At 37.1% G+C, this 27,888-nt stretch overlaps 1 protein-coding gene across 1 annotated transcript in view; it reads left to right on the top strand.

The window, feature by feature from the left end:
- Nucleotides 1-27,888, top strand: part of LOC127631926 (stAR-related lipid transfer protein 13-like) — a 126,505-nt gene that overhangs the window by 24,155 nt on the left and 74,462 nt on the right. The window contains exon 5 of the mRNA XM_052110334.1: nucleotides 15,658-15,688. Within this exon, the coding sequence (XP_051966294.1) occupies nucleotides 15,658-15,688 (31 nt within the window). The remainder of the gene's footprint in view (nucleotides 1-15,657; nucleotides 15,689-27,888) is intronic.

The raw sequence follows: 27,888 nt of genomic DNA, 5'->3' as shown, positions 1-27,888 counted from the left end.
CACCTAAAAGTGACAATTCTTTCATCATTTACTCATCCTTATGTCGTCTCAAACCCGTATGACTTTCTCAAGTGCTAGAAAGTGTAATCGAGCTTAAAATCACAATTGTGCCTAGAAACTGCAATGGTAAGATGTACAGTTATATTTTGGTTGGTTCTCACCCAAAACCAATTGGATTACTTTAAAACAAACATGGATTAAACCAATAGAGGTTTATGGGTTCCCTTTATGCTACCTTTATTTTTGAAGGTAGCATATTTGGTCACCATTCATTTGCATTGTATGGACAAAAACAGAATATATCCATTAAAATATCTTCCTTTGTGTTCCGTGGAAGAAAGAAAGACATATGAGTTTGAGCTGTGCTTGAAGTGGAAGAAAAAAAGTGCAGGTACTGTCCATGTTAGTATTAAATTATAATAATTTTATTTTTTTGGCAAATGATACTAGGAGACCACTTTTGTTCAAAACATATGTTTATTTAAAAATAAATAAATACATTTGGGGGTTACTATATGGCAGGGCTCTTCAACTACTTTCTTCGTGGCTAGATTTTCCAGATGAAAACTCAATGGGGGACAAACATTTTTCCATATTGTTCTTACCTAATACATTCATTGTAACTAACACGGTATTAAAAACAAAACACTGTTAATAATATGTTTGTTTACATTAAAATAATCAGGGGTATTTAATTAATGTTTTTTAAGGTCTGGCCATTACATGGTGAATTTGTGCAGGATACATATTTGTGCAGATAATCATTGGTAAATGAAGAACAATTTGATGATTTTCGGGATTGAGAACTCTGACAGAAGTCTAATGATAGAAACAAACACAATCAGGATATATACATGTATGCAAGTTTAATGACGTTTCATGGTACAGCATCACTTTTAATGAGCACGACTGACCATGAAGAATGGAGAACAAAAGGAAACGTTTATGTGTATTTACTTTTAAAGGTTTGGTTTTCATCATCGATTTAATTTTTTGTTGAAAAAGGTTGTGCATACAGTATGAGCTGACATCACTTCTGTAACAGCTGTGAAGTATTTTTAAGTCTGTAGTTTTGTGCGGACCTGCAAAATAATTAGCTTGAATACATTTTGATTGAATAAGATGTGATAACATGTGTTCACCTAAAAGTTGCTGTTTCATGTTTTAAAGAGCAGTGTAACGGAACTAAGCCCAGACAATCTTAAACACGCGTGCTCCACTGATGCTGTTGCACGTGCCGCTGTGTGTTGTTAAACTTACTGCTGAATGTTGTGCAGAGAGTACTGATATTTAGTACTGAAGCAAATTTCAAAAGTATGTGTGTGGAAATGGCCTTAAAATTACTGCGAGTTACAAAACAAAGCAAATCAAAACAAAACAAAACAGACCAGACCAGACCAGAACAGACCAAAACAAAACAGAACAGAACAGACCAAAACAAAACAAATCAAAACAGAACAGACCAAAACAAAACAAATCAAATCAAATCAAATCAAATCAAAACAGAACAGAACAGAACAGACCAAAACAAATCAAAACAGAACAGAACAGAACAGAACAGACCAAAACAAAACAAAACAGAACAGACCAAAACAGACCAGACCAGACCAAAACAAAACAGAACAGACCAAAACAGACCAGACCAGACCAAAACAAATCAGAACAGAACAGAACAGACCAAATCAAAACAGAACAGATCAGATCAAAACAGACCAGACCAGACCAAAACAAAACAGAACAGATCAGACCAAAACAGACCAGACCAGACCAAAACAAAACAGAACAGAACAGACCAAAACAGACCAGACCAGACCAAAACAAAACAGAACAGACCAAAACAGACCAGACCAGACCAAAACAAAACAGAACAGAACAGACCAAATCAAAACAGAACAGAACAGATCAGACCAAAACAGACCAGACCAGACCAAAACAAAACAGAACAGACCAAAACAGACCAGACCAAAACAAAACAGAACAGACCAAAACAAAACAAAACAAAACAAAACAGAACAGAACAGACCAAAACAAAACAGAACAGATCAGACCAATACAGACCAGACCAGACCAAAACAAAACAGAACAGAACAGACCAAAACAGACCAGACCAAAACAAAACAGAACAGAACAGACCAAAACAGACCAGACCAAAACAAAACAGAACAGAACAGACCAAAACAGACCAGACCAAAACAAAACAGAACAGAACAGACCAAAACAGACCAGACCAAAACAAAACAGAACAGACCAAATCAAAACAGACCAGACCAGACCAAAACAAAACAGAACAGAACAAACCAAAACAGACTAGACCAAAACAAAACAGACCAGACCAAAACAAAACAAAACAAAACAAAACAGAACAGACCAAATCAAAACAGAACAGATCAGACCAAAACAGACCAGACCAGACCAGACCAAAACAAAACAAAACAGAACAGAACAGACCAAAACAGACCAGACCAAAACAAAACAGAACAGACCAAAACAGACCAGACCAGACCAAAACAAAACAGAATAGAACAGACCAAATCAAAACAGAACAGAACAGATCAGACCAAAACAGACCAGACCAGACCAAAACAAAACAGAACAGACCAAAACAGACCAGACCAGACCAAAACAAAACAGAACAGACCAAAACAAAACAAAACAAAACAGAACAGAACAGAACAGACCAAAACAAAACAGAACAGATCAGACCAAAACAGACCAGACCAGACCAGACCAAAACAAAACAAAACAGAACAGAACAGACCAAAACAGACCAGACCAAAACAAAACAGAACAGAACAGACCAAAACAGACCAGACCAAAACAAAACAGAACAGAACAGACCAAAACAGACCAGACCAAAACAAAACAGAGCAGAACAGACCAAAACAGACCAGACCAAAACAAAACAGAACAGAACAGACCAAAACAGACCAGACCAAAACAAAACAGAACAGACCAAATCAAAACAGAACAGAACAGACCAGACCAGACAAAACAAAACAGAACAGACCAAATCAAAACAGAACAGATCAGACCAAATCAAAACAGACCAGACCAGACCAGACCAAACCAAAACAAAACAGAACAGACCAAAACAAAACAGAACAGAACAGAACAGAACAGACCAAAACAAAACAGAACAGACCAAAACAAAACAGAACAGAACAGAACAGACCAAAACAAAACAAAACAAAACAAAACAAAACAAAACAGAACAGAACAGACCAAAAAAAACCAGACCAGACCAGATCAAAACAAAACAGAACAGACCAAAACAGACCAGACCAAAACAAAACAGAACAGAACAGACCAAAACAGACCAGACCAGACCAAAACAGAACAGAACAGAACAGAACCGAACAGAACTGAACAGACCAAAACAAAACAGAACAGACCAAAACAGACCAGACCAAAACAAAACAGAACAGAACAGACCAAAACAGACCAGACCAGACCAAAACTAAACAGAACAGAACAGAACAGACCAAAACAAAACAAAACAAAACAAAACAGAACAGAACAGAACAGACCAGACCAGACCAGACCAAAACAGACCAGACCAAAACAAAACAGAACAGAACAGACCAAAACAGACCAGACCAGACCAAAACTAAACAGAACAGAACAGAACAGACCAAAACAAAACAAAACAAAACAGAACAGAACAGAACAGAACAGACCAGACCAGACCAGACCAAAACAGACCAGACCAAAACAAAACAGAACAGAACAGACCAAAACAGACCAGACCAGACCAAAACAAAACAAAACAGAACAGACAAAAACACAACACAACAACAGGATTCTTTTGTTTTTGCCATTTTTTTTGGGCTTGGATTAGTTTACACAAAGAAGAAGAATTTAGTAAGACATGTATGTAGGCCATGTGATAACTTGCTAATCTTTGCTCTGTGAGGTGTTTCCAAATGAATGCACTGTGTGTCTGTGACCAGGGCACACATTCATTTCAAGACGTTGCTGGTTTAAGATGAGGTTGATGGCCTGGGACTGCATTTCTAATGGGTTTTCTGCATAAGAGGGACTGAATTAAACGTTTTCCCTCACTAATCCAAACAGGATTCCCCCTTATATGGGAAATTGAATTAATGAATTCAGAGTGACACCAAATTAAGTCTTTTTAAAAAAAAATGTAAGGCCATTGCTCTTGTTTAGATTTCAAACTAGTGTAGCTCAGTTTAACTGGTGTTGTTTGAATTGTGACACAGACTTGAAGGGGTGGAGCATCACAGAAATCCGCCAAGATTCTCGGTACTCAAATGTAAATCTTCTGTTTAGACCACAGACTCAGGCTAGTTTAAAGCAATAGTTAATACAAAATAAAAATTCTGTTATTATTCACTCACCCTCATGTTTTTCAAAACCAGTATGGATTTCTTCCATGGAACACAAAAGGAGATTTTAGGCAGAATAGCCTCAGTCAACATTCATTTTCATTTCTTCATCTTTTTATTTCCCATACAATGAAAGGGAATGGTGACTGAGGCTGCCATTCTGCAACATCTTTTCTTTTCCATGGACGAAAGAAATACGGGAGTGGAACAACATGAAAGTGGGTAAATAAAACTATCCTTTTAAGCTGTTCATTCAGCCGGTAAATTCAATCAATTTTAGAACTAAGCACACAGTTCCTCATCTGTTGTTTTTAGTGGTTAACACCTTACATTTGCTACATTAAGGGTATTGCAAGAATGTAGTTAGTCTGTTGTAAGGGATGTAAGTTGTATGTGCCTCAAACAGAGATTTCGGAGGACTGTGTCCTGCTGTTTAGAGGAAGTAGAACTGACAACTGACCGATTTACAAGTTTGGGGCTCGTGTGAAAGATATTGAAAGGAATGTTCCACTCTTCTATCATTCTGAAATGAATCTGACATGCAAAGAATGGAAAATAAGAGTCTTCACGGATTGTCAAAACATCTTAGTCCAAGTTTGATAACAACCACAATTTATGGAGCACTTATGGACTTGTGTCTCAAGTCACCCCTTTTTAAAACAGTTTGGATTGAAGATAAGCGGTTATTTTGGAAATTTCTATTATATAGTTCACCCAATAATTCATATTCTGTCTTCGTTTACTCACCCTTATGTTTTCATTTTACTCACTCAATATTCTGTCTTCCATGAAACACAAAAGTACATAAACAGCAAAAAAGAAAAGTTAAAAAGAATTTTGTAAAAATCCAAATAACTTTACAGATCTTGTAAAGTGTTTAAACAATGTTTTCCATGCTTGTTCAATGAACCATAAACAATTAATGAACATGCACCAGTGTAATGGTCGTTAAGACACTAACAGCTTACAGATGGTAGGCAACTAAGGTCACAGTTATACAAATTTAGGACACTAAAGAGACCTTTCTACTGCACCAAAAGAAAGATGCCCAGGGTCCCTGCTCATCTGCGTGAACATTCCTTAGGCATGCTGCATGGAGGCATTAGGACAGCAGATGTGGCCAGGGCAATAAATTGCAATGTCCGTACTGTGAGACGCCTAAGACAGTACTACAGGGGGACAGGAAAGACAGCTGATCATCCTCGCAGTGGCAGACCAAGTGTAACAACACCTGTACAGGATCGGTACATCCGAATATCACACCTATGGGACAGGTACAGGATGGCAACAACAACTGCCCGAGTTACACCAGGAATGCACAATCCCTCCATCAGTGCTCAGACTGTCCACAAAAGGCTGAGAGAGGCTGGACTGAGGGCTTGTAGGCCTGCAGGTAATGACCAGACATCACCAGCAACAATGTCGCCTATGGGCACAAACCCACCTTCGCTGGACCAGACAGGACTGGCAAAAAGTGCTCTTCACTGACGAGTCATGGTTTTGTCTCACCAGGGTGATGTGAATGAGTGTTACACCAAGGACTGTACTCTGGAGCGGGATCAATTTGGAGGTGGAAAGTCCGTCATGGTCTGGGGCGGTGAGTTACAGCATCATCAGACTGAGCTCGTTGTCATTGCAATCTCAACGCTGTGTATTACAGGGAAGACATCCTCCTCCCTCATGTGGTACCCTTCCTGCAGGCTCATCCTGACATGACCCTCCCACATGACAATGCCACCAGCCATTCTGCTCGTTCTGTTCATGATTTCCTGCAAGGCAGGAATGTCAGTGTTCTGCCATGGCCAATGAAGAGACCGGATCTCAATCCCATTGAAGCCTTTATTATTATGGTCACATATTATACATACATATTTGTTTTTGCAAATATACAGTGAAATTCTTTTTTTCACATATCCCAGTTAAGCTGGGGTCAGCCTTGCTCAAGGGCCCAACAGTGGCATCTTGGCTGTGCTTGAACCCCCGACCTTCTGTTCAGTAACCCAGAGCCTTAACCGCTGAGCCACCACTGCCACCCCCCCGAGCATGTCTGGGAACTGTTGTATTGGAGGGTGAGGGCAAGGGCCATTCCCCCCAGAAATGTCCGGGAACTTGCAAGTGCCTTAGTGGAAGAATGGGGTAACATCTCACAGCAAGAACTGGCAAATCTGGTGCAGTCCATGAGGAGGAGATGCACTGCAGTACTTAATGCAGCTGGTGGCCACATCAGATACTGACTGTTATGTTTGATTTTGACCCCCCTTTGCTTATGGACACATTATTACATTTCTGTTAGTCAGTCTATGTCTTAGTTGCTGAATCTTTTTATGTTCATACAAATATTTACACATGTTAAATTTGCTGAAAATAAAAGCAGTAGAAAGTGGGAGGACATTTCTTTTTTTGCTGACTTTATTAAGCAGAATGTTCGGGACTGATAGCCTCTTGTGTTTCATAGAAGAAATAAAGTCATATGGGTTTGAAATGACATGAGGGTGAGTAAATGACAATAAAAAAGTGTAAAGGGTTAGGGCTTTAAGAAATAACAGAGAAAACAAGCAATTGCCAGTTCTTCCTTTACCTCATTTGAATGTTTTTCATTTCAAAGGCACATACTCCCTTGCATTGTTCCCAAAACAATATCCGATGAGCAACAGTGGGTTTAAATGAGCACAATATCTGTGGGAATTCTGTCCTTTTCCGTCCGGCTGGAGAACTGGGCCAGATGTGTTTGTTTAATCTCCACATAGCTGAAGCCGCACTGCGGTGCCGGGTACGTTTTGCGGTCCATGCATGAGAACCCCGCTAAAAGCCTCTGGCAGGGATCGGGGAGGTAATACCGGTGTGAGTATATGTTTTAGTGTGTGTTAGAGCATGTGTGTGTGTGAGAGCGCAGGAGGGTAAGTTGAAGAGGGTAATTGGATTGGAGGGGGTAATAGAATGATTTGGCTTTGTGCACTCTGACAAAATGAAGTCTTGAGGTTCTTGGAGAAGATTAGCAGGTCAAAACTCCAGAGGCTTGTGGAGGCCTTCAGATCGCTCAAATGAATGTAGGCCACCCTCTTGTAGATAACAAATACTAAATTTGAAAGCTCCATAGGTCTTTCTACCATCAGTGGTGTAGTTTTCGTTTGAATCATTAAATTCATAAAAAAAAAAATATTAATCTTTGTTAATGTTTGTTAATACAAATACAATTGCTTATTGTTAGTTCATGTTAATTAATATTGCATCAACCAATGTTAACAAATACAAATTTTGATTTAAAAAATGTATGAGTATGTTGAAATTAACATTAACTAAGATTAATAAATGCTTAATAATGCTTAACATTCAGAGTTAGCTCATGTTAACTTATGTTGTTAACTAATGATAACAAATGGCACCTTATTGTAAAGTGTTACCGGTTGGCTATGCTCACATGTGGATGGCATATGAGTAAAACAGAAAACATTACTCAAAATGTAAATTACAATAATAATAATATTTGCTTGTAACCTGAGCCCATTCTGGCACCACTTGTATTGACTTGTATTGCTCCTGGCTAGTTTTGTTTGTTGGCTTCTGCTTTTGATATGTCATAGTGGTTATTGGAAATAGAACAACTAGCTGGACCAGTGTAACACATCAGCTACTTTGAAACGGTTCATATGGTTCATAACGGTTTATGTTGACATAGTCAATGTCACAGGGAAGTTGTATATCAAAAATATGACTCAGGATACGGGCCTATGCAGCCAAAAATGTTATACAGATTTAACATCAACCACTGAAGGCGAAAGAGTTTTTTTTTCAGTCAGTTACATCACTGCTTTACCACACTGTACATGTGACTCAGTTGTAAAATATTTTAATAAAATAGGCCTATACTATTAAAAGCAAGCACAAAATTCTCGCTGAACTGGGAACAAGCTTTTTTTTTAAGACGTTGCAAACATATGGTTAACTGCAGCTTCTTTATTATATCTAATTTGCCCAAAAAAATTGTCAATTCTGTCATTTGTTTTGGTCATTTTTATCATTTACTCGCCCTTGTGTCATTTCAAAACCATATAACTTTCTTTCTTTCTAACTCAAAAGTAGGAATTTTGAAGAATGTTTTCATACAAGAAAGCATACAGTGACCAGGGGCTTTCAAGCTCCAAAAAGGACAAAAATGTACCATAAAAGCACAAAAAAAAGAAGTTTTTTTTCTGACGGAAGAGAAGAAAATGTATTATTCCCTCCACTATATATTCAAAAATGCTGTGTGAAGACACAAGCCAGGTTGATGCCAAATGCCATTGGTTCTTGAGTTGAGTTCATGTGACCTGTCATGTTTCAGCGAGTTTGAATATGCACAAATGCAAATGAGATATGAGAGCTGTGGTGGAGATTATCAGTGAATAAGGACTTACATTTCAGTCTGTTTCACTCAGAAATGAATTGTATGGCCTAAGAAGACTTGTTATATAGTTCATGAGTCATGTGGACTACTTTTCTGTTACTTTTTGTTAATGTTTTGGAGTATGACAGTCCATGGTCATTGTATTATGAAAAAGAACAGCTTAAACATTGTTAAAAAAATTTGCCCTTTGGTGTTCCATGTAAGAAAGAAAACTATCAAAGCTTTTGAAATATATCACACAAGTAGTATGAACTACTTTCAAGGTCGGTTTTTGTCATTTTAAGAGCTCCGCAGTCTGTACTGTACTGTACTGTACTGCTGTATTATCACTGTAACAGTCTTCAACATGTCTTATTTTATTCCATAGAAGAAAGCAAGTCCTATGTAGATCACAGCATTCCTTTAATTTGATGAATTCAGTGTTGGTGGCTTGTTTTTATTTGATTAACAATTTTGGAATCAAAGCATGGGCCCACATAGGTTGTGTGCTTGTGGTGAGCAGTGGTAAACTGGGTCTTCTCTATCCATCTGTGTGGAGGGTCCATGCCGTCCCTCCAGCTCCCCGCGGGACCCACAGTTGAGGCAGGAGAGGGGAGCTAAGCGGCTCAGTAGGATGAAGATAGATTACTGGGCCAAGCCCAATTCAGGAGGCCAGGATTTGTTCTGCTCTAGCAGAGGTTAAGCCTTAGTTTGGGACATTGGGCGAGGAGCGCCCCTGCAAAGTGTCAAAATACAGCTGGGTTGAGAGGTCAACACTGTGAGCTTTTGCTCTTTTCGTTTCTTTTGGCTTTTCTTTGCATACCTAGCAGGATGTTCAAGCTATTAAGCAATTAATGCAGTATTTGTTTATTTTCTCACAAATTTCACAAATGTTTTTCACCATTTTCTGTGGCTAAAATTGGCATATATAAATTTTCAGGAGGGACACGCTGGACTCGATTGCACATCCTAGCACAGAAACTAATAGAGTGGAGCAATGCACACTTAATCATTACGTGCAATGCATGTCCCTGGCATAATAAACATGGGAGCGGATTTACTGTATGGAGAATCACATTACGAGATTGAAAATCAAATCTCAAGATTCAGTTGTGCTTTGCCCGCCTTCCCTTGAATGCCCCATTGAGAACCCCTGTGATAGAGGAAAACAATATCTTTCAAGTGCTAGCTGGCACCTAGATGAATGATTTAAGACCAGATGTAGAGAGATAGAGCAAACAGAGCCTTTATTACAAGCTTTTGAATTTGAACAAAACAGTGGGTCAATTTGACAACGTAAGGACTTGGTTGTTAAGACCACAGAACTTAAGATTGTTCACTCAAAATGTCCAGTTATGTCAGGATTAACACCCTCATGCTTTTTCAAATCCATATGGTTTCCTTTGATCTATAGAAGAATTTTGTTTTACGTATTTTGAAGAAATATTGCTAAAAACAAAAAACAAACAAACAAACAAACAGAAAAGCACCATAAAAGTAGTCCATACTACTTGTGTGGCATATTCCAAGTCTTCATGAATCGGACTAATATGGTTCTCAGGTTTATTCATTGACTCAATGTTACTGTCGAAGCAGTCCTTGAGTTAACAGGTCACTTAAAGTGAATATTATGAGAGAATAATTACTTTTATTATGGTTTGTTCATCACACAAAGCTACTGTTCAGCTTCAAAAGGCTTGGATTAGTGTGTCGTATGGGGTACTTTTAATGGTGGATTTTTTCTTCTTCTTTTTTGTCATTTTGGAGCTTAAACGCCGTAGTTACTATGAACTGTTGTAGGGACAACAGCTGTGTGAAAATATCTTAGGTTTTTGTTCCACAAGGCAGTCACACAGGTTTGAACCAGCATGATGTTGAGTAAATAATGACACAATTGTCATTTTTAAGTGAACTATCCCTGTAACGGCATGTTTCAGCAAGGCCATTTTTGTCATAACGCATAAACCCTATGTCATGCTAACTGCATTTCTTTGCCGTCTTCTAAATATCAACTTCAAAACAATACTACCAACAAGCCGCCCACCTCTGCTTGCATGATAGATGGTCCGTGGCCTGATTGCCCAAACAGACCTTCCGTCAGAACACCAACAATTGCTAAGAACAACAGACCAGCACAAAAAAAGCTTAAATGTGATGGATAATGCAGGAACAAGATTGAACATATTCCAGCGGGTTTAGAAAGGCTGAGAAAGGGGGAGCTAAATATAGAAAAGTTGTCCTCATGAAGGGGATTTCCATGGAATGCAAGATGCATGAGGCTTTGCTCTCGGGACCACATCTGGCCTCCCGAAGCCCTCTGGGATCACTTGGAAGTGGATGCCTTGAGGATTTTTTTGTGCGTATCAATGCATACTTTCTCTCTTTTTATCTTTGTCTTTGTATTATTTTCTCCATCAATTTACACTCCTAAATTCTTTTATTTTACTCACTTAAAATAACTCACTGTTATATCTGTCTTGGTTCTCTTGTCCTTAGTTGCTGTCTCCCCTCTTTACTTTGTAAAAAAGGATTTCAGAAACATCTTAGTCAACATGAAATCGAAATTGAACCTATTTGCTTTCGTAAAGCTGAAATGTGCTGCAGCGTCACCAAATGGAATTGCAGAAATAATGACTTTTCAGAGTAATTAGTCATTTCTGACCCCCCCATCTGTTATTGGTCGAATAGTCCCACTCCAAACTCGTGCCATTGGTTGACATTTCTATGTCAGACTGGTTGAGATACTCAAACAAAATTTTGAGTCCAAGTGTTTACACTTTTTCTTTTCTTTTCTGGAAAATCAACCTACAAATGGCTTACTTATAGCCGTCTCTGCATATCAAACTGGGATATTGAGAAAGGTTAGCATGAAAATACATAATATTTCAAGCATAAAATGTGTTCAAATTCATTTCGTGTTGACTTAACATGTCATTTTGCAACAGTTTAAAAAAGTCTGCATCTGTTCCATATGGAACATGTATGGAATAGCAGACGTGTATTTGTGTATGTCTAGTGCAATAAATATTTTGATAAAAGTTAGTCCAAACCTAACCATAGAGTCAAACAAGTGTCTAACAAGCAAAACCGATAAAAGTGAATTGTAGGGGAATCCCAGACATAAGAAAATACTTCATGAACTCTAGGGGCTGTGCAATGTAACGCAATCCAATACCTCCAACAGTTCGTAATTCAGTGTGATCCAGACCAAATAAAGTTGGTTAGGACAGAAACTTTCGATACCACTGCCCCTGGAAATTACGCCATCTGTTTTCCTTTTGCTGTTATGAACTTATCTAATTCTGAGCCAGTGCCATATAGCTTGCTCAAGTTTTCTTGAATTTCCCCTTAGGCATTATTATTTTTCATCTGTCTATCCATCCATCTATCTCAGAAATGATCTTTCTTATATTTCTGTCAGCACTCATCATTCACACTTCGGATTTCAACAGTTCCCAGAAAATGGCACATATCCCAGGAAGGTAATAATTAGGATAAAGACTACATGTGGCAAAACAACTTCCACCTCCTTTATTATCTTTTACATTTGGGTTTTGATCTGTTCTTTGTATTTGCTGGAGTAAACTCTCTGATACACAGTGGTGCTATTTTTGCATGCAGCATTTCTACACAAATATGTGTGTCTCACTTTTATTCACATACCACCTGAAATACAGTTTAAAGAGGCACTAAATGCATTGAAATAGTGCTGCGGTGCATTTAAATGTAGTCATTTTCATTCCTATCAGTACACTCAAAACTTTTTTCTACACAAATGATATTCCGTTTTTTTTTTTTTATTTTAGCCTTACAAAACCATACAAAAAAAACAAAAGAATAGTAGTAAAATGTATTATCTCACTAGTTAAAACTGCTTTTTTGTACTTGTCTAATGTAATGACTTTTCAGAATGGGTACTGTATGGTTCAATTTAAAATCTTACTAGTAAAATTAAAAATGCTGCTGATAATTGAAATAGACACTTGTATCTAATATATAAGCACTGGTAAAAGTGCAATAGATATAGTACTAGTCATTATTGTAATACATACTGTACATGTCAGAAGTGAATAGTTGATAACTGAACCACAGATTCCAATAGAATTAATTGGCAAATGTTTCTAATTTGTTACTAGTAACAAAGGAATAGTTACTTGTCATGACTGGAATAGTGTCTAGCAAAGGAAAAAGTTGTAGTATCTAAAGAATAAGCAATTGTCAAATTGAAAAAGATACAAGTCACTACTGGAATGCCTACTAGAAAACTAAAAAGCAAGTTATGGTAACATAAAAAGAGATACTAGTAAGCTTTAAGGATAATACTGTTGTTGTGTTTATTTTCCTGTTATTGATGTTAAGGTCTTGGCCTTACATTTTCGTGTTCTTTTAGCTGTCAGACTGATTGACTGATGAGTGGATATTTCAACCGCGTACCTTTAAGTCCAGATTTGTTATTGTATGCCAGACTGTTCCTAAAGCTAGTCATCATTCACTGGCGCATAATTACATGTCATGTAACCGTCACTCATGTCAGAGACAATTACCACTTTAAAAACACGCCAGAGCTTAACACGTGCACACTCTGAATCTATTCAAACCTATTTTGAAAGGCAGAATTCCAGTAAACAGCCCAGTAGTCATGTCAGAAATAACATACCTTTAAACAGTCTCGCCTTACAGTATTTCATGCACTGTTTAAGCAGTTTTATGAGGGTAACTCCCACGCATGTACAGTACTTACATTTGAACTCCGTAACTCTCTGAGATAGGTGGTAAAAATTCAACCGCTCGCTGCAAAATCTCACAGGCTGTAAGTAACCATGACATCATCCATCATTTCTCCTCTTTCCACTGTGTTTTTCAGGCTGAGACCCAGATGTCATTAAACACAGGCAGAGGGCCCCAGCGTACATTTACAGCTGAAGGAATACTCAAACAATGACAAACAGACACTTCAAAAGGCTATAACACTAATAATGCATTAAATTACACTACAATGACTAGTGTATCTTTAGTATTTTGATGGTTGCTGTGATGCACTTCTATTCCAAACAACAGATCTGCAATATTTCATCGATAAACACAAATCATTTTTGTTACATCATTGTGTTTATTGTAGCTATGCTCCTCAACTACTGAAATGATCCATGCATCTTGTTCTACTCACTCAGAAATTAAAAATAAATAGTAGATAAACCATTTTCGTGAATGTCACAATACACTCCCTCATTTCCATTCGTTACAAAGAAATAATGACATTACCCCATCTGTATGCACTTCAAAGTATTTTACATTTATTTACATTCCTCATCAAGACAGTTTTCTGTTAGTATTGTCCTCATTTGTCTGCCATGTCTCCATCACAGGCGTGTGGCCAGAAGAGTGGCACAGGGTTGCAGCTGCCACCCTAAAATTAGCTTTGCCAACCCACTTGCCACCCCAACTCGGACCAAGCTTGAATAGTGGGGACGGTGCGCAACAGCTTACCCCATCCACCTCGCACATGTCCCACACATTAACAATGTACCATTTTATAGCTACAGTATTTTATTGCTATATATAAGAAAATAATTTCAATCTATTTCTGTATCATCATTATTACCTGACAATATCATTATTACCTGCTTATTTTCACTTTTTCACATTTCTACTTTACATTAGTTTATTATTGCATTTACATCTCCTTTTTTGCTTTGTATTTTTATCCCACTGTGTAATTTGTTTATTCCTGGATTGACTTGCGGGAATTGAGACTACTCTCTTGTAATAAATGAGTGTTGCGTGAACATTTAGAAAGTTTAGCCATTGACTGAAAGCCTCCGTAGTCTGCCAGGAACAATGGATGGCACCTTTCTCCCATCGCGACTGAAGCGCTTGACAGTTTGAAGTGCATGTCTTCCGAGAATGTCACGTGGTGTCATGATTAATTATGAAAAAAACGCTGTTTTGCTGTTTGAAGCTATTTTTCTTTGTTATAAGTTTAAGTTGCCAAAGTGTCCGCTGCATAAAGAATTTGTACATGTTTTTTCTATTGTCTTTTTCCTTTGTTATTTTGTTTTGTATAGTTTATTGATCACTTGAATGTTAATAGCACCCCATATCATTCACTGACCACAATAAGCACCTTTTGGGAATATACCTGTTTGGAATCCCCACCTATCTATAATCACACATGACTCCTCAGTCATATTACAAGATATATCAAATATTATATCAGCATAAATATTTTGTTTATATCATACATTTGACAATACATTAAAATAGGTACTGAACTGCCATGTTATACCTAGAGTAAAAGTAGAAGCTTGTGCAGATATGTATTTTTTAATTGAATAATTCAAATTAATTACAAATATTTGCTTTTATGCTATAATGGCAACTTGCATTTCAGCTGGTATGATGGACTCCACAAGTTTATGTAAAACCTGATGATCCATGTCATTCAGCATGATTTGAGAATGTTCCAAAGAGAAGCTTGTGTGCTCATCCTAGAATTTCAATGTTTTTGCAGTGTCAGTTTTTCAATGTGACTTTTTGACAGAAATCAATGGCATGTTCTCTAAATGGATGCATACAGTATGAGTGCTGTAATAAGTTAATTCATGTTGTATTGATACCTGAGGACATTTGCAGAAAGGTGAAAATGGTAAACAGGTATTCTGAGGGAATGTTCCCTCATTCTAAACAAGTAGCACTTTCTCTCTTGGCTGGGCAACTGCACTCTAAATCATGTTGACCAGGGTCAATGTACAGTTCAGCTGATCTGTGGGAGGACATTCAGTGGTCAGGTGTTGATTTTACACACTATGGGAGAGAAGCTATATTTCTGGCATTTGTTTTGAAGATCAGGGTCCTGATCATGAGATGGTTTTATATGATACACTTACTGTAAAACCATTATAAAAATATGAACTCAACCTTGCTTGTTATGTTTTTTTTTTGTAGATGTCCATCAAGAAGAGGCATGGAGCTGCAGGTAAGCATGCTGTTTTTAATGTTTATATTAAAAGGGATGATTCTTGTGAAAACAAAGAAAAATTAAAATTCGGTCATCTTTTACACATGTTGTTCCAAACCCACATGACTTTCTTTATTCATTGGAAAACAAATTTAGAGGCAGAATGACAGCCTCGATCACCATTCACATGGACTGAACTGAAGCCAACATTCTGCCTAAAATCTCCTTTTGTGTTCCATGGAAGAAAGAAAGTCATCAACATAAAGAGTGAGTAAATGATGGCAGAATTTTCCTCTTTGGATAAACTGTGCTGGCAATAAGAAATATTTTGATGACATGGACATAGACATGATCTTGTTGAATTTTTTAGACAGGGTAAACGCATTTTCTGTTGTTTGATCTAGGTGGTGTGACAACCGCTCTCCATGTAACTGTTAGTTATAGGCCTATATAAAGTTGTTTCCCAAAGGCATGCACCTTGTTTTGGATATAACGTTTGCTTCTTCCACATATCCACTATGTAGATTAGGTTATTATGTCCTACACATCTGTTCTAATCACTTAAGAGAAGTTGAATAATTACAGAGGGTTTTTGTGGAACAATGTCCCAAGCTTGTCCTGAGATTTGCCCAGAGCGTGACAAATTCAAGGATGAATAAAGATTCTAGTCTAATCCTGATCTGAAATTGGCTTTCATATATCCTGTGTGATGTTGCAATATGACATTTCTAACTCTCAAATTTCTTATGCATTCTCGGGAAATGTTTCACCGTGTAACCTTGCTACAGTAATTGCATTTACCAAACCAACTAAACTAAAATAAAACTTTCTATAAATGTTTTGCCTTTAAATGTACAGTATTGTAGCGAGAGGTTGGAAAGTGAAAGGAGACAGGACAATGTGATTAGGACATGAAGCATGCATGATGCAGTCTCCAGCCTTCAAAGAATGACTGAAGGAAGGGTGGGAGGTAGAGAGGAAGAAAGAAAGAAAGAAAGAAAGAAAGAAAGAAAGAAAGAAAGAAAGAAAGAAGGAATGGAGGATTCGGAAGCAAGGAGGGAGGGAGAGAGAGAGAGAAAGGAAGAAAGAAAGAAAACTAGCTTTCAAGTCAGAGTTTGTTTTTATGAATTCCAGTGGTCCACTAAATTAGTTCAGCAGTTTTAGTATTAGCTGAGTCTTGTCATTTGGTTCCTCCACATAATAAACATCTAGGCTATATTTCTCTTACTTTTCACAATTCTTTCTCTTTTTTTCTCTGGCCTTTTTATTATGAATGGCTGAGCCAGCATGAATGTGACAGACAAAGACTGGTGGTCTTGTGTTCCTCTGAGTGTCTGGAGAATGTGGGGACATGTAGCCCCTCATTTATAGGACTATTTCTGTGTTCTGGCTTGGTGTGGGACCCAGTTAAAATTAGGAGGGCATACCGGAGCATTGTTACGGTTATGCTGAGGGCAAAATATTTGTCTTGGCTTGATGTGGCCAAGAAGGGGCAGCTGGAATATATTGGGGCGGTGTTGTGGGATTCCAGTAAGGGCTCCGGTTTCGCTCTCACATGACCCTCGGTTGTATGGTCAGACAACACAAATGAACACAAGAGATGTTCTTCTCATAGATCGTCTTCTTTTTCCACTTGCACTCCGTCTAGTTAATACCTTTGTGGTGTGTCTGGGACGCTTTGAGTTGTAAAGCAAGGAACAGAATATAATTTGATACTGGGCCCAGCCTTTACCTTCAATATTCTCTTGATAGCCAAATTACGGTAACTTACTTATATTGAAGATTTTATATTGAAGATGATTGTTTGGTTTGGATAAGGTAGCATTTAAGCCGTGCCATTACTACATGACTGTTACCGTAGACTACCCGAATTACTGAGTGTATGTAGAAAAAAAGATTCATCTGATTTCAAATAATTATAATGTTGGTCCTCGTTAGACTTTGACTATAATCACATTACTCCTGAAAGCTTAACTATTCAATAATTAAATAATATTAATTCGTATTAAAGCAATTATATTTTTACTTTGTGGTGTGCTCTTTTTTTAAGATACATCGGTTATTTCTTTTTTCAAGTTTTACCGATTTATTTGATCTGACCATACCATATCATTCAGATTAAGCCTCAGTTCGAATAGTGCTCTGTCCTCTCTGTATTTCACAGTCACTTATATTACGTCTAACAACTAACCATGTGTCTTCAATTGGATAGACATGCTAATAGCGATAACAATGATGATGTTATAAAAAAAAATCGTAGAGCTAAGGGCACATGTGGTGTAGTATTTCCCCTCTCATATTTTACTGCAGGGACGTAGAGACTGCATGATGTCACCCTACTGTAGGGCCAGATGGCCCGTATACTATACACCTCGTTAGGGTGACAGTCTCCAGAAAGACTCTGTCCTAGACCTCACTTGCAGGCAGTGGAGCATTTAATGATTAGTTCTAAAATTAAAACATGTAATTTCATTCAAATCACCATAAATGTTGTTTATTCGAAGCTGTGCATTATGTAATTGATTAAGCTTAATGCTAAAGCCATTGAGCAACCAGCAAGAGTTTATTCTTGGTGTTCATAAAGTTCCTTTAAGCAAATGTCTGTGACCCATCTATAAAAGGTAAAACTGACCTGTTTTTTCCAGTTTGGCTCTGTTGATACCACAGTAAACCAAAATTGAATCAAAGCAGAGTATTCCATGCTCTTGATAGCATCCAGATATAATGAGAGACCTTGGAAGACAGAAAAAGAACTTTGCTGCACTTTGGGTGATCTGCTGATGTGGACAGCCTGTTAAAATATTTTCAGGATAATAAGTTAAAAACGGACCTCAGATATGAAAATTCTGCCAGCATTTAATCACTGCCAAAATTCTGCCAATCATTTAATCACATGACTTTCTTTCTTTGAGCACAAAAGAAGATATTTAGTTATTCATAGCAAAATGTGGAAAGCTGGTCTTTTCCATACAATAAAAATGAATGGCAACCACAGCTGCTTCAGTTGACTCAAATTCCGTCGATTCATTCAACATAGTTATCATATGGCTACAGAAAACTTGGAATACAGCACACAATTCAAATAGACTACTTTTCTGATGATTTTATGGTGCGTTTATTTCCTTTTTGGAGCTCAACAACTCCTGGTCCCCATTCACTTTCGTTATATGGAACAGCTCAGACATTCTGCTAGACATCTCCTTTTGTGTTCCGTGGAAGAAAGAAAGACATAGGGGTTTGGAACAACATGATGAGGGTCAGTAAAAGATGACCGAATTACTGAAGGTGCCTTTAACCCTCCTATGGCATTCAAAAATGGCACCTTCCTTTTGTATTCACTGCCATTTTTGAATGGAAGGTTTAGAAGTGTAACCTTTTTTTTTATTATGAAGTAATAACAATAAAATTATGCATTTAGGATTTTATGCAATTTTTATCTAATTTACATGCACACTTCTACATTTTTCCATTAATTTGCATAAACAAATAAACAAATTTTTTTGTGTGAAAAAAATTACAATTCAGAACATGCACTTCTGTTAGTGTAAACATGAAGAAAATATGAGAATGTTACATAAATTGGAGGTAAATTGCTCCCATCTGGTGAACAAAATGTAAATAGCACAGCTTGAAAACCATGTCATGCCAGTTACAGCCAGTAGATGTCTTGTTGTAACCTAATTTTATATTTTATCACAAGATATGCATTTGGGTATATATTTAGACATAAAACTATCATTTGTCAAAGTTTAGCTTTTTAAAATTTATTTGAAGTGTCAGTTTTTGCAGTTTATGTCATTATGCTTGTCATCAAACCTGACCATGGTGTTACAAAGAGAAGACACAGAATAAGCATATTTCTAAATTATAATGTAATGTTTTGCTCCGTTTTTGGTCTTTCCCATTAATTTTCAATGGTTGGCCAATTTTGGCCACAAATACCAAAGGTTTTTATTTTTTTATGACCTCTTAGGCTTATTGAATCAAGCCCAAATATATATCTTTTTTATGTTCAGATGTTCAGAAGGCAAATGGAGGAAATCTCACAACAATCCCATAGATGAGTTAAGAACCATTTAACAGTTTGAGATTGTGTTTGGACTCCAGAATGACAACTCTGTGGCCATAGAACAAGTTCCTGTCTATTATGGCTACTTTGACCACCGGACCCGGACCCACAGAGTCCTATAAACAGAGGTATCAGTGCGTCTTGTAAAAGACCATTAGCTCTGATGCAGACTAGCGCCAGACCCCTATGAAGAACTCGAGAACAAACACATCTCTGTTCACTTTTTGGATATCTTGACAACATATAAATTGCTTAAACCTAATGTATGCCCTCTGAAGGATTTGATTTGATCTCTGGATTCAAAGAAATGTTATTTATCCATGTCTAGACATGGCAGTTATCGATTGAGAGGCCCCTCTTATGAGCAGATGTAAATGAATAATTCATGTCTTGTGTTATATGACTCTACGCAGAATCGGCGGGCTGACATCACTTATACAGCGGATTCCTCAGTTCTCATGTTTAAGAAATGGTAACAGCCAGGCATATGGAAAAATACTCATCCCCTCTGACCTGCTACATTTTTTTCAGCTGTTTGTCTTTCCTCGGATATAAACAGAAAGTTTGACCTCTCCTTCAAAATAACTACACTGCCCAACACTGAGGAAAGGATGTTAAACAAAAATAGGATGCACTAAGCCTTCAACCATCCTGTTAATTTAAAATGTCATATTTTGCACATGTCCCATCTTGATCAACACGTTCAAAGCAGTGCAATGAATGCAAAGCAAAACAAAAGAAAAACACAGTAAACCAAAACATATTAAAAGCATCAAATCCTTCATTCGCTCTTCACTTCGTTCTTTTTGTGTTAAATAATTCATCATCATTTCTGATGCACATCTCTTAAAAGTTTATAAAACTATCTGTTCAAATCACTGCATTAGTTCTGCATGTAGGGAGTATGTCTTCAAAAAACTTCAAAAAAGTTGTTATAGACTTTAAAAATATCTCTCTTGACAAGGCAGTGTCCATGTTTGTGTGTACTGTATGTGTGTAGAAATGTGGCTTTAACACATTGGGATTGCACATTCTTCATTCATCCCCTGTTAAGCACTGGTTTAAGGAAATGCATGGCTTGCAGACCTCCCATCTCACAAAAAGAGACATGACCAAGAGTCAGAGTAAAGAGTGGCCCAGAACTGTCAGACAGTGACACTGGTACTGCAGTCAGAACTCAGACAGACAGCTCCGGATACAAGGTTCCCTCTTTCTGCAAAGTGCGTTATTCTGCTCAATCCAAAGCCATTGAGCCACTAAATTAAAACAAAGAAAGTCTTTTGGTGGTTTGAAAGCATCTATTTTCTACTCTGTTCTCTGTACTCATATATCAGCTTCTGTGAGAAAGCTCTCCATGTGGCATGACAACATTGAAGATGTGCATGAGCTGTTTTTGAGGTTTTCATTTAGTCCCTGTGCCAAAATTATCGATGTGACCTAGACTATAAACTAAATTATGAATCAACCTCCTTGGATATGATAAATGTAATGTTTATATGTTGGATTGATTTTGCGCTTCTGTTTTACTTGCATCAGTCACATCATAATGATCAATTGAATTTCTAACTTCATTGGTAATATCGACCCCGTAAAGCTAATTTAGCTAACGCAATTTGTATTGACTGTAAATGCCAGAAGACATATAAGTGCACATTAATCACTTGAACGCTCCCTCTGAAACACTGAAATAATCCGTAGCATTCCCGCCACCCCATCTAGTTCCATTTAACTCTATGCTGTATTGTACATTTGTGTTTTTGTATACACACATTTTCTTTCCCTTTCCCTTTACTCTTTTCCTTTCCCCTTTTCCTTCACATTTTTCTGTCCTTTTACTTTTTTCGTTTTTTCCTTTGTTCCTCTCCTTTCCCCTCCTCTCCTCTGCCCTCCTCACCTCACCTCTCTTTTCCTTTCCCCTTTTCCTGTCCATTTTTTCTTTGTCCTCTTCCTTCACTTTTCTCCAGTGTGTTTAGGGTTGGCCAAATGGATCTGTTCCCTGCACACCCTCAGCAATTGCCAGCTGCTCTCACAGACTCACAGACTTTTTCTAAGTGGCCAGTAAGGTGACCTAGCTTCGGTCGCCCACCATGCAGTCCTGTCTGGCCAGCCTGTCTCAGTTTGTCTCTAAGAAGCTCTCTGTACCCTTTCAAGACAGAAAACAGGAGATCTGTTTGATTTACTGTGAAAGGAAAGAATGATGTCCTTAAAGGAATCTGCAGTGCACCTAATAGTTTGTCAGTAGTTGTCTTGTTATCCAGGAAAATATTTGGGAAGTAAAATGCATACAATATTACATCTTTTTTTCTAAGAATATATCTTGACATAGTTCATAATTTGTAATGTAAAATTAAGCAAATTTGATTCAAGATATATTCTCCAAAAATAAGTCTTGATATCTTGATATGCAATTTTGCTTCAAAAGTTAATTGATCTAATTTAGATATTTTTACTGGAATACCAAACAGAAATAGTGATTAAGATTTTTTGTGTTATTGGCCTTTATTTATGCAGAATTGTGCCTTTCATCTCCATTTGTGTTCCACAGAAGAAAGAAAGTCATGTGTTTGGAATTGAAACAATATGATAGTAAATAAATGATGACATTGGGTGAAATAATTTTGCACACTGTTTCATCAGTTGGAACTAGTGTGCTCTAAATTAGGTTGGAACTGTTAAAGCAGCCCATTGGTAGAAGTTACTATTTTGACCTTGGTTTCTGTAGCAAAGGTTCTTTAACTCTCTGAAGGAGGAGGTGGGAGCCGGGCAAACATCCAAATGTACGACTTTTGGCTCGGCCATGCCCTGCGCTCCCTGCTTGCCACAGTTTCCACCACAATGACCGAAATAGCGTCAAAAGAAATGACTAGCTGGCTGCCATTTAAAGAAAAACAAATAAATACTCTTAGATCAGTACCTTAAATGTATGAGGGCTATGACATACCTTTAGTGTAGCGTTTTATCTTATGGATAGCTCTTTGAACTAGTCTAAGCAAGATATTTTTGTTGGCTTAAAGGCTTGTGTAATTGTTTGAATGACAGCCAGAAATTTGTGGTTTTTGCTTCTGTTTTCTGCTCACGGCCTTAGGTTGGTTGTACTGAAAGCACATTACAGGTGATAAAAATCATTCAGAAATGGTCATTCAGAGATCTGTTATTCACCGGTTATTATTTCTTAACCGATGACCTCACAGAGCGTGGTGAAACAAAAAGATACAGGCAACATACCGGATTCAGAATATTTTTTTTTAGATAATTTAAGTACTATAACGGTGAGATTCTGACATGACATTTTTCCATGGCACATTCATGTAGCTAGAATGACTATTAAAAGGCATATCAAACTAGAGTTGTACATTTTCTAAAGAAAATGTTAGTAGTGCTCTCGCATGCAAAACTTGCCACCATGATGCTCGGAGGTAATGGTTGGTTGCCAAAGCATTGCTATTTGGTTCCTAGGGTGTTCTGGATAGTTGTTAAAGTAACACTAAATCTGGTTCCTATATGGCTTGGGTACCTCCTTCAACATACCTGTAGCTGTTTTAGCACAAGAACGTGTTGAGTCTGAATAACCCTCTTTGAAAGTTTTCTCCTTCCTCTCTAAGCACAGTGCCTGTGCTGTCTATAAATTTGCAGTTGAGGAAAAGTTAATGTGATTATGTTTTTATGTGGTCACTTTTAACCTCCTTCTAGTCCCTGGTCCAAATCAATTACATCACGAGTTAAATTTACAGGCAGGTCATCATGTGGTCTGGCAGAGCAGGCTGTAAAAAGAGCTACTGCCATAGGGAAAGCATGAAAAATTCCACATGTGGAAAATGGCTTGTGGCTTCCTGTGGACTTCCATTGATGGCACTGGCACTTTGGAATTCTGTACACTGGAATTTTGCTCTTAATTGCACTTATAGATTTATAAATCCAGTAGTTTACCCAATTACATGCAGTGCTCTGCAAATCCCAGAATGTGTAAGTGACCAAGAACATTCAAAGCTGCAGGAACCTTTTTATTCATTTCTGAGCTTTGTGTTTTAAACTTAAATGTAATTGAAAGAGGTGTAAGCGGCTGTAAGTGGACAAATCAATCACAAGACTGCTGGCGTCAAGTATGTGTGTGTTGGTGCATTAAATTCTAGTCATAACTGAAAAACCAGCCTCACATATTGTGGAATTGCCAATCCAGGATATGGAAGTGGAGTGTAGTTCTAGTGGGAAGACCAGCAGCTGTACATCATCACATCATTAGCTGGGTAACTCCTAGCCAATCGCACGTAAGCCATTGCTTTATAAGTCTGCTCACAATCTATCACATTGCTGTTTCGGTGTGCTAACACAAGACTTTCATTTGTGTTAATGTGCGTATACATATTTGTATAAGGTCTTTACAGGGAAATTGAAAGTGCCTACTGTGTATACACAGTAAAAATGGAAAGTGTCCAGTTGTTACTTTAAAGGGATAGTTCATTTTTCAACAAAAATTCTGTCATCATTTATTCACCCTCATGCCATCCCAGATGCATATGACTTTCTTTCCTCTGCACAACACAAATTAAGATTTTTTGAAGAATATCTCAGGTCTTTAGGTGTTCACAATGTAAGTGAATGGTGGCCAAAATTTGAAGCCCCAAAAAGCACATAAAAGCAGCACAAAATTAATCCATACGACTCTGGTGGTTTAATCAATATCTTCAGAAGTGATATGATGGTGTGGATGTGAAACAGATAAATATATGTATATGTATATATATATATATATATATATATATTTTTTTTCTTCTTCTTTAAATCTACTTTCAAACAGCACTCCTATGCATGTTAATGAGAGTTCATCTTTTTTTTTACAGATTCACATTTTTTGTGCATATCGCCAACTACTGGGCTGTTGTGTAAATGTGATATATTTATTATTTTCCTTTGCTTTATCCCTCCCTTTTTTCTTTCTCCTCTCTGTCCAGTAGGTGATGGTATGCTCAAAGAATACAAATCACAAAAAAACAGAAGAAGAACTAGGTCTTCTCATGAATCCGCTTAGGAGGGCTGGTGAAAGTGTAGATATTGATCAATATTGAAACCCACACTTATCATATCAGCTCTGAAGACATGGATTTAACCACTGGAGTCGTTCTGATTACTTTTAGGCTGTCTTTATGTGTTTGTTTTAGCTTCAAAGTTCTGGAAACCATTCAGTTTCATTAAATGTATCAACAGAGCTGAGATATTTTTCAAAAAATCTTCATTTATGTTAAACAGAAGAAAGTCATACACATCTGGGATGACATGAGGATGAGTAAATTATGAAATTATTTTAATTTTTGGGTGAACTTTTAGATTGTATGAAGAGATAATTTGGTTTGCTTGTTTGTTCATATGTAGGTAAGGTTACAGAATTTGGACAAACCTCAACCCCACCCCTAGGTCTAAAAGTCCAGGTCTAAGTCTGGTGTAGTCTAAATTGAGTTTGGTCAAGATTTCTAATCAAGACTAACTGTAAGTCTAGTCCATGTGTAAATCTAATCTAGGATTAGAAATTGGTTTGCTATACCAAGATATATTGCCCAAATGTTCTTAGTCTGATGCAAATATAGCCTATTTCAAGAGAACATTTGGTTTGCTAGTTTCTTGCATGTTTGTTTGTTTTATTTTGCTTTTGGTTGGTTTGGGCTGCATTGGATTTACGTGATACAAATCAAATTTTATGTTGACTGAAATCAGGTGGTAGCCACTTATATTGCGTTCAGTCAGTAGACGTGCAGCTTGGGTAATTTCCATTAAAATGGGAATTTGCACATACAGTATCATTTCTAGAAAACGAATCATAGCCTGCGTACATGCAAATTGGGTAAGAGGGCACAGTGCGTGAGTGTGTGTATGAGCATGAGTGTGTTATAATCCCCCTCTGCTAATAGAAGCCAGGTGGTGTGTTAGGACTGAGAATGTTTTCCCATGGATTTCTATGGTTGCTTGAGTCCTAACAGATTCTGACTTGACAGCATTACATGCTTTGTCATACTACTAATTTGCAACAGTGAAAAAATGGCATTCACAGACCCACTCTGGCCCCTTCATGACTGCTGTGTTTCCAAACCTCAAACCCCTTTGTGTGCTAGTTTACATGAGTTCACACAGTAGTTAAATCATGCTGTTTTCATGGCAAAATTAGAAGTGACCTGAAAATATCACAGTGGCTGCTATTTCTGTTAGTACTATATTCATTATTTCTTTCTTTCTTTCTTTCTTTCTTTCTTTCTTTCTTTCTTTCTTTCATTAGTTCCTTCGTTCATTCGTTTCTGATTATTTGTTCCTTTGTTTGTTCATTTGTTCGTTCATTCATTTGTATGCTACTTTAGTAATAAGTACAATTTTCTGCTTGTTTGTTCAATCGTTTGTTTGTTCATTCATTCAGACATTTGTCTGTTCCTTTGTTATTTCAATAATTTGTCTGTTTGCTCATTCTTTTGCTTGCTTGTTCATTTGTTCATAAGTGTCTTTGTTTGATTGTGTGTTTGTTCATTTGTTTGTTTGTTCATCAATTCATTTGTTTGTTTGTTTGTTTATTTGTTTGTAAATGTATTTACTAGACTAGATGAACATCTCAAGCTATGCTCATAATGGAATACCATTGTCCTGCTTACTGCATACTGCGCTTTACATAGTCGTAGTAGTTATTATTATTAAATAAATAATTATTATATTTACATTTACATTACTATTACATAACTTTATATTTGCATTACATAACATAGCATTTACATTTACAATTTTTTCATACATAATTACAAAACACAACATTATTATGTATTGTTATTTTTGTTATTAAATGTTTTTGTATTTATAATTATTATAATTTTTATATAGAAACATTATATAGACATTATTGATGTTTATAGATATACTTTTTTTAGTATGTGAAACATTTTGCAATATGCAACAATAAATGTTTCAAATGGTAGTTAGCTATTTTGTTGTCACATAACCTCACCGCATTGCATGTCTACTTCAGTGGATGGACTCATTATCTCAGAAATAAGTACAGATATATTACATTTTTAATTTAAAAACAAATGCATCAAGGAAAAGATTGATTTCATATCCATACTGAAAACAGAAGATCAAGTCGAACAAGTCGTGCCCTGCTTGCATACTGAACATTTTGTCAAATGTAGTTATTTCATACACTTGAAACTGAAAATATTGATACTATACATCCTATATACTGCCAATTGTGTAGTATGGTAATGGTAATATGGTAATATGATGTTCCAAATATCCCATTATCAAAAAGCTACAGATGTGCTGTACATCACGTGTGATTTCTCTGGAAACCTACAGGCTTGGCTTGGGAATATTTGCTCAGGAAATGTATAGTGCTTGCCGTGATGTATGTGTGAGAGGGACAAAAATGGAGAGAGAAAAGCGGTTGGGGAGAATTCCAAGCCTTTAATGCATTAGACTTGGAAGCGTGATCCCCCTTGAGGATTCCTAGAGCGCAGCATGGGACCTCATGTCCAAGTGTGGGGCTAATCGTAGCCCAGAAATCAGCCTCTCAACATCTGGGCCTTTTCTCGTTCCATTGGTCAGTCTAGAGCTCAAGCAAGTAGGCTCAAACAAAACAAGGAAGAGAACATCACATGCTGTTTCATTTATAATTCACAGATCACATGTAATAAATGTATTCAGCATTCAATGAATTCACATTTTATTTACATTTACATTTATGCATTTGGCAGATGCTTTTATCCAAAGTGACTTACAGTGCACTTATTACAGGGACAATCCCCCCGGAGCAACCTGGAGTTGAGTGCCTTGCTCAAGGACACAATGGTGGTGGCTGTGAGGATTGAACCAACAACCTTCTGCTTACCAGTTATGTGCTTTAGCTCACTATGCCACCACCACTCCTATATTTATATTTATGTGTGAACCAAGAGTATAGAGCAATATCAGAGAGGCACAATTAAGTACACAATAGCTTTATTTGATCTCATTGCTCTCTAGGTGAAACAACTGAGATATTAAATGGATCTCATTTGTGATTGTTCTTTCCTATGGGTGCAGTTGCTGATGGTTAATTCAAGAAATTTATTTTCAGAAGATCTTCTTTTCAGAGCCACTTTTAATTTTGTGGTAACTTAATACACAATCAATTTAACCTATA

This window comes from Xyrauchen texanus, chromosome 38, assembly GCF_025860055.1.
Source record: "Xyrauchen texanus isolate HMW12.3.18 chromosome 38, RBS_HiC_50CHRs, whole genome shotgun sequence".
NCBI lineage: Eukaryota > Metazoa > Chordata > Actinopteri > Cypriniformes > Catostomidae > Xyrauchen > Xyrauchen texanus.
This window is presented reverse-complemented; position numbering and strand designations above follow the sequence as displayed.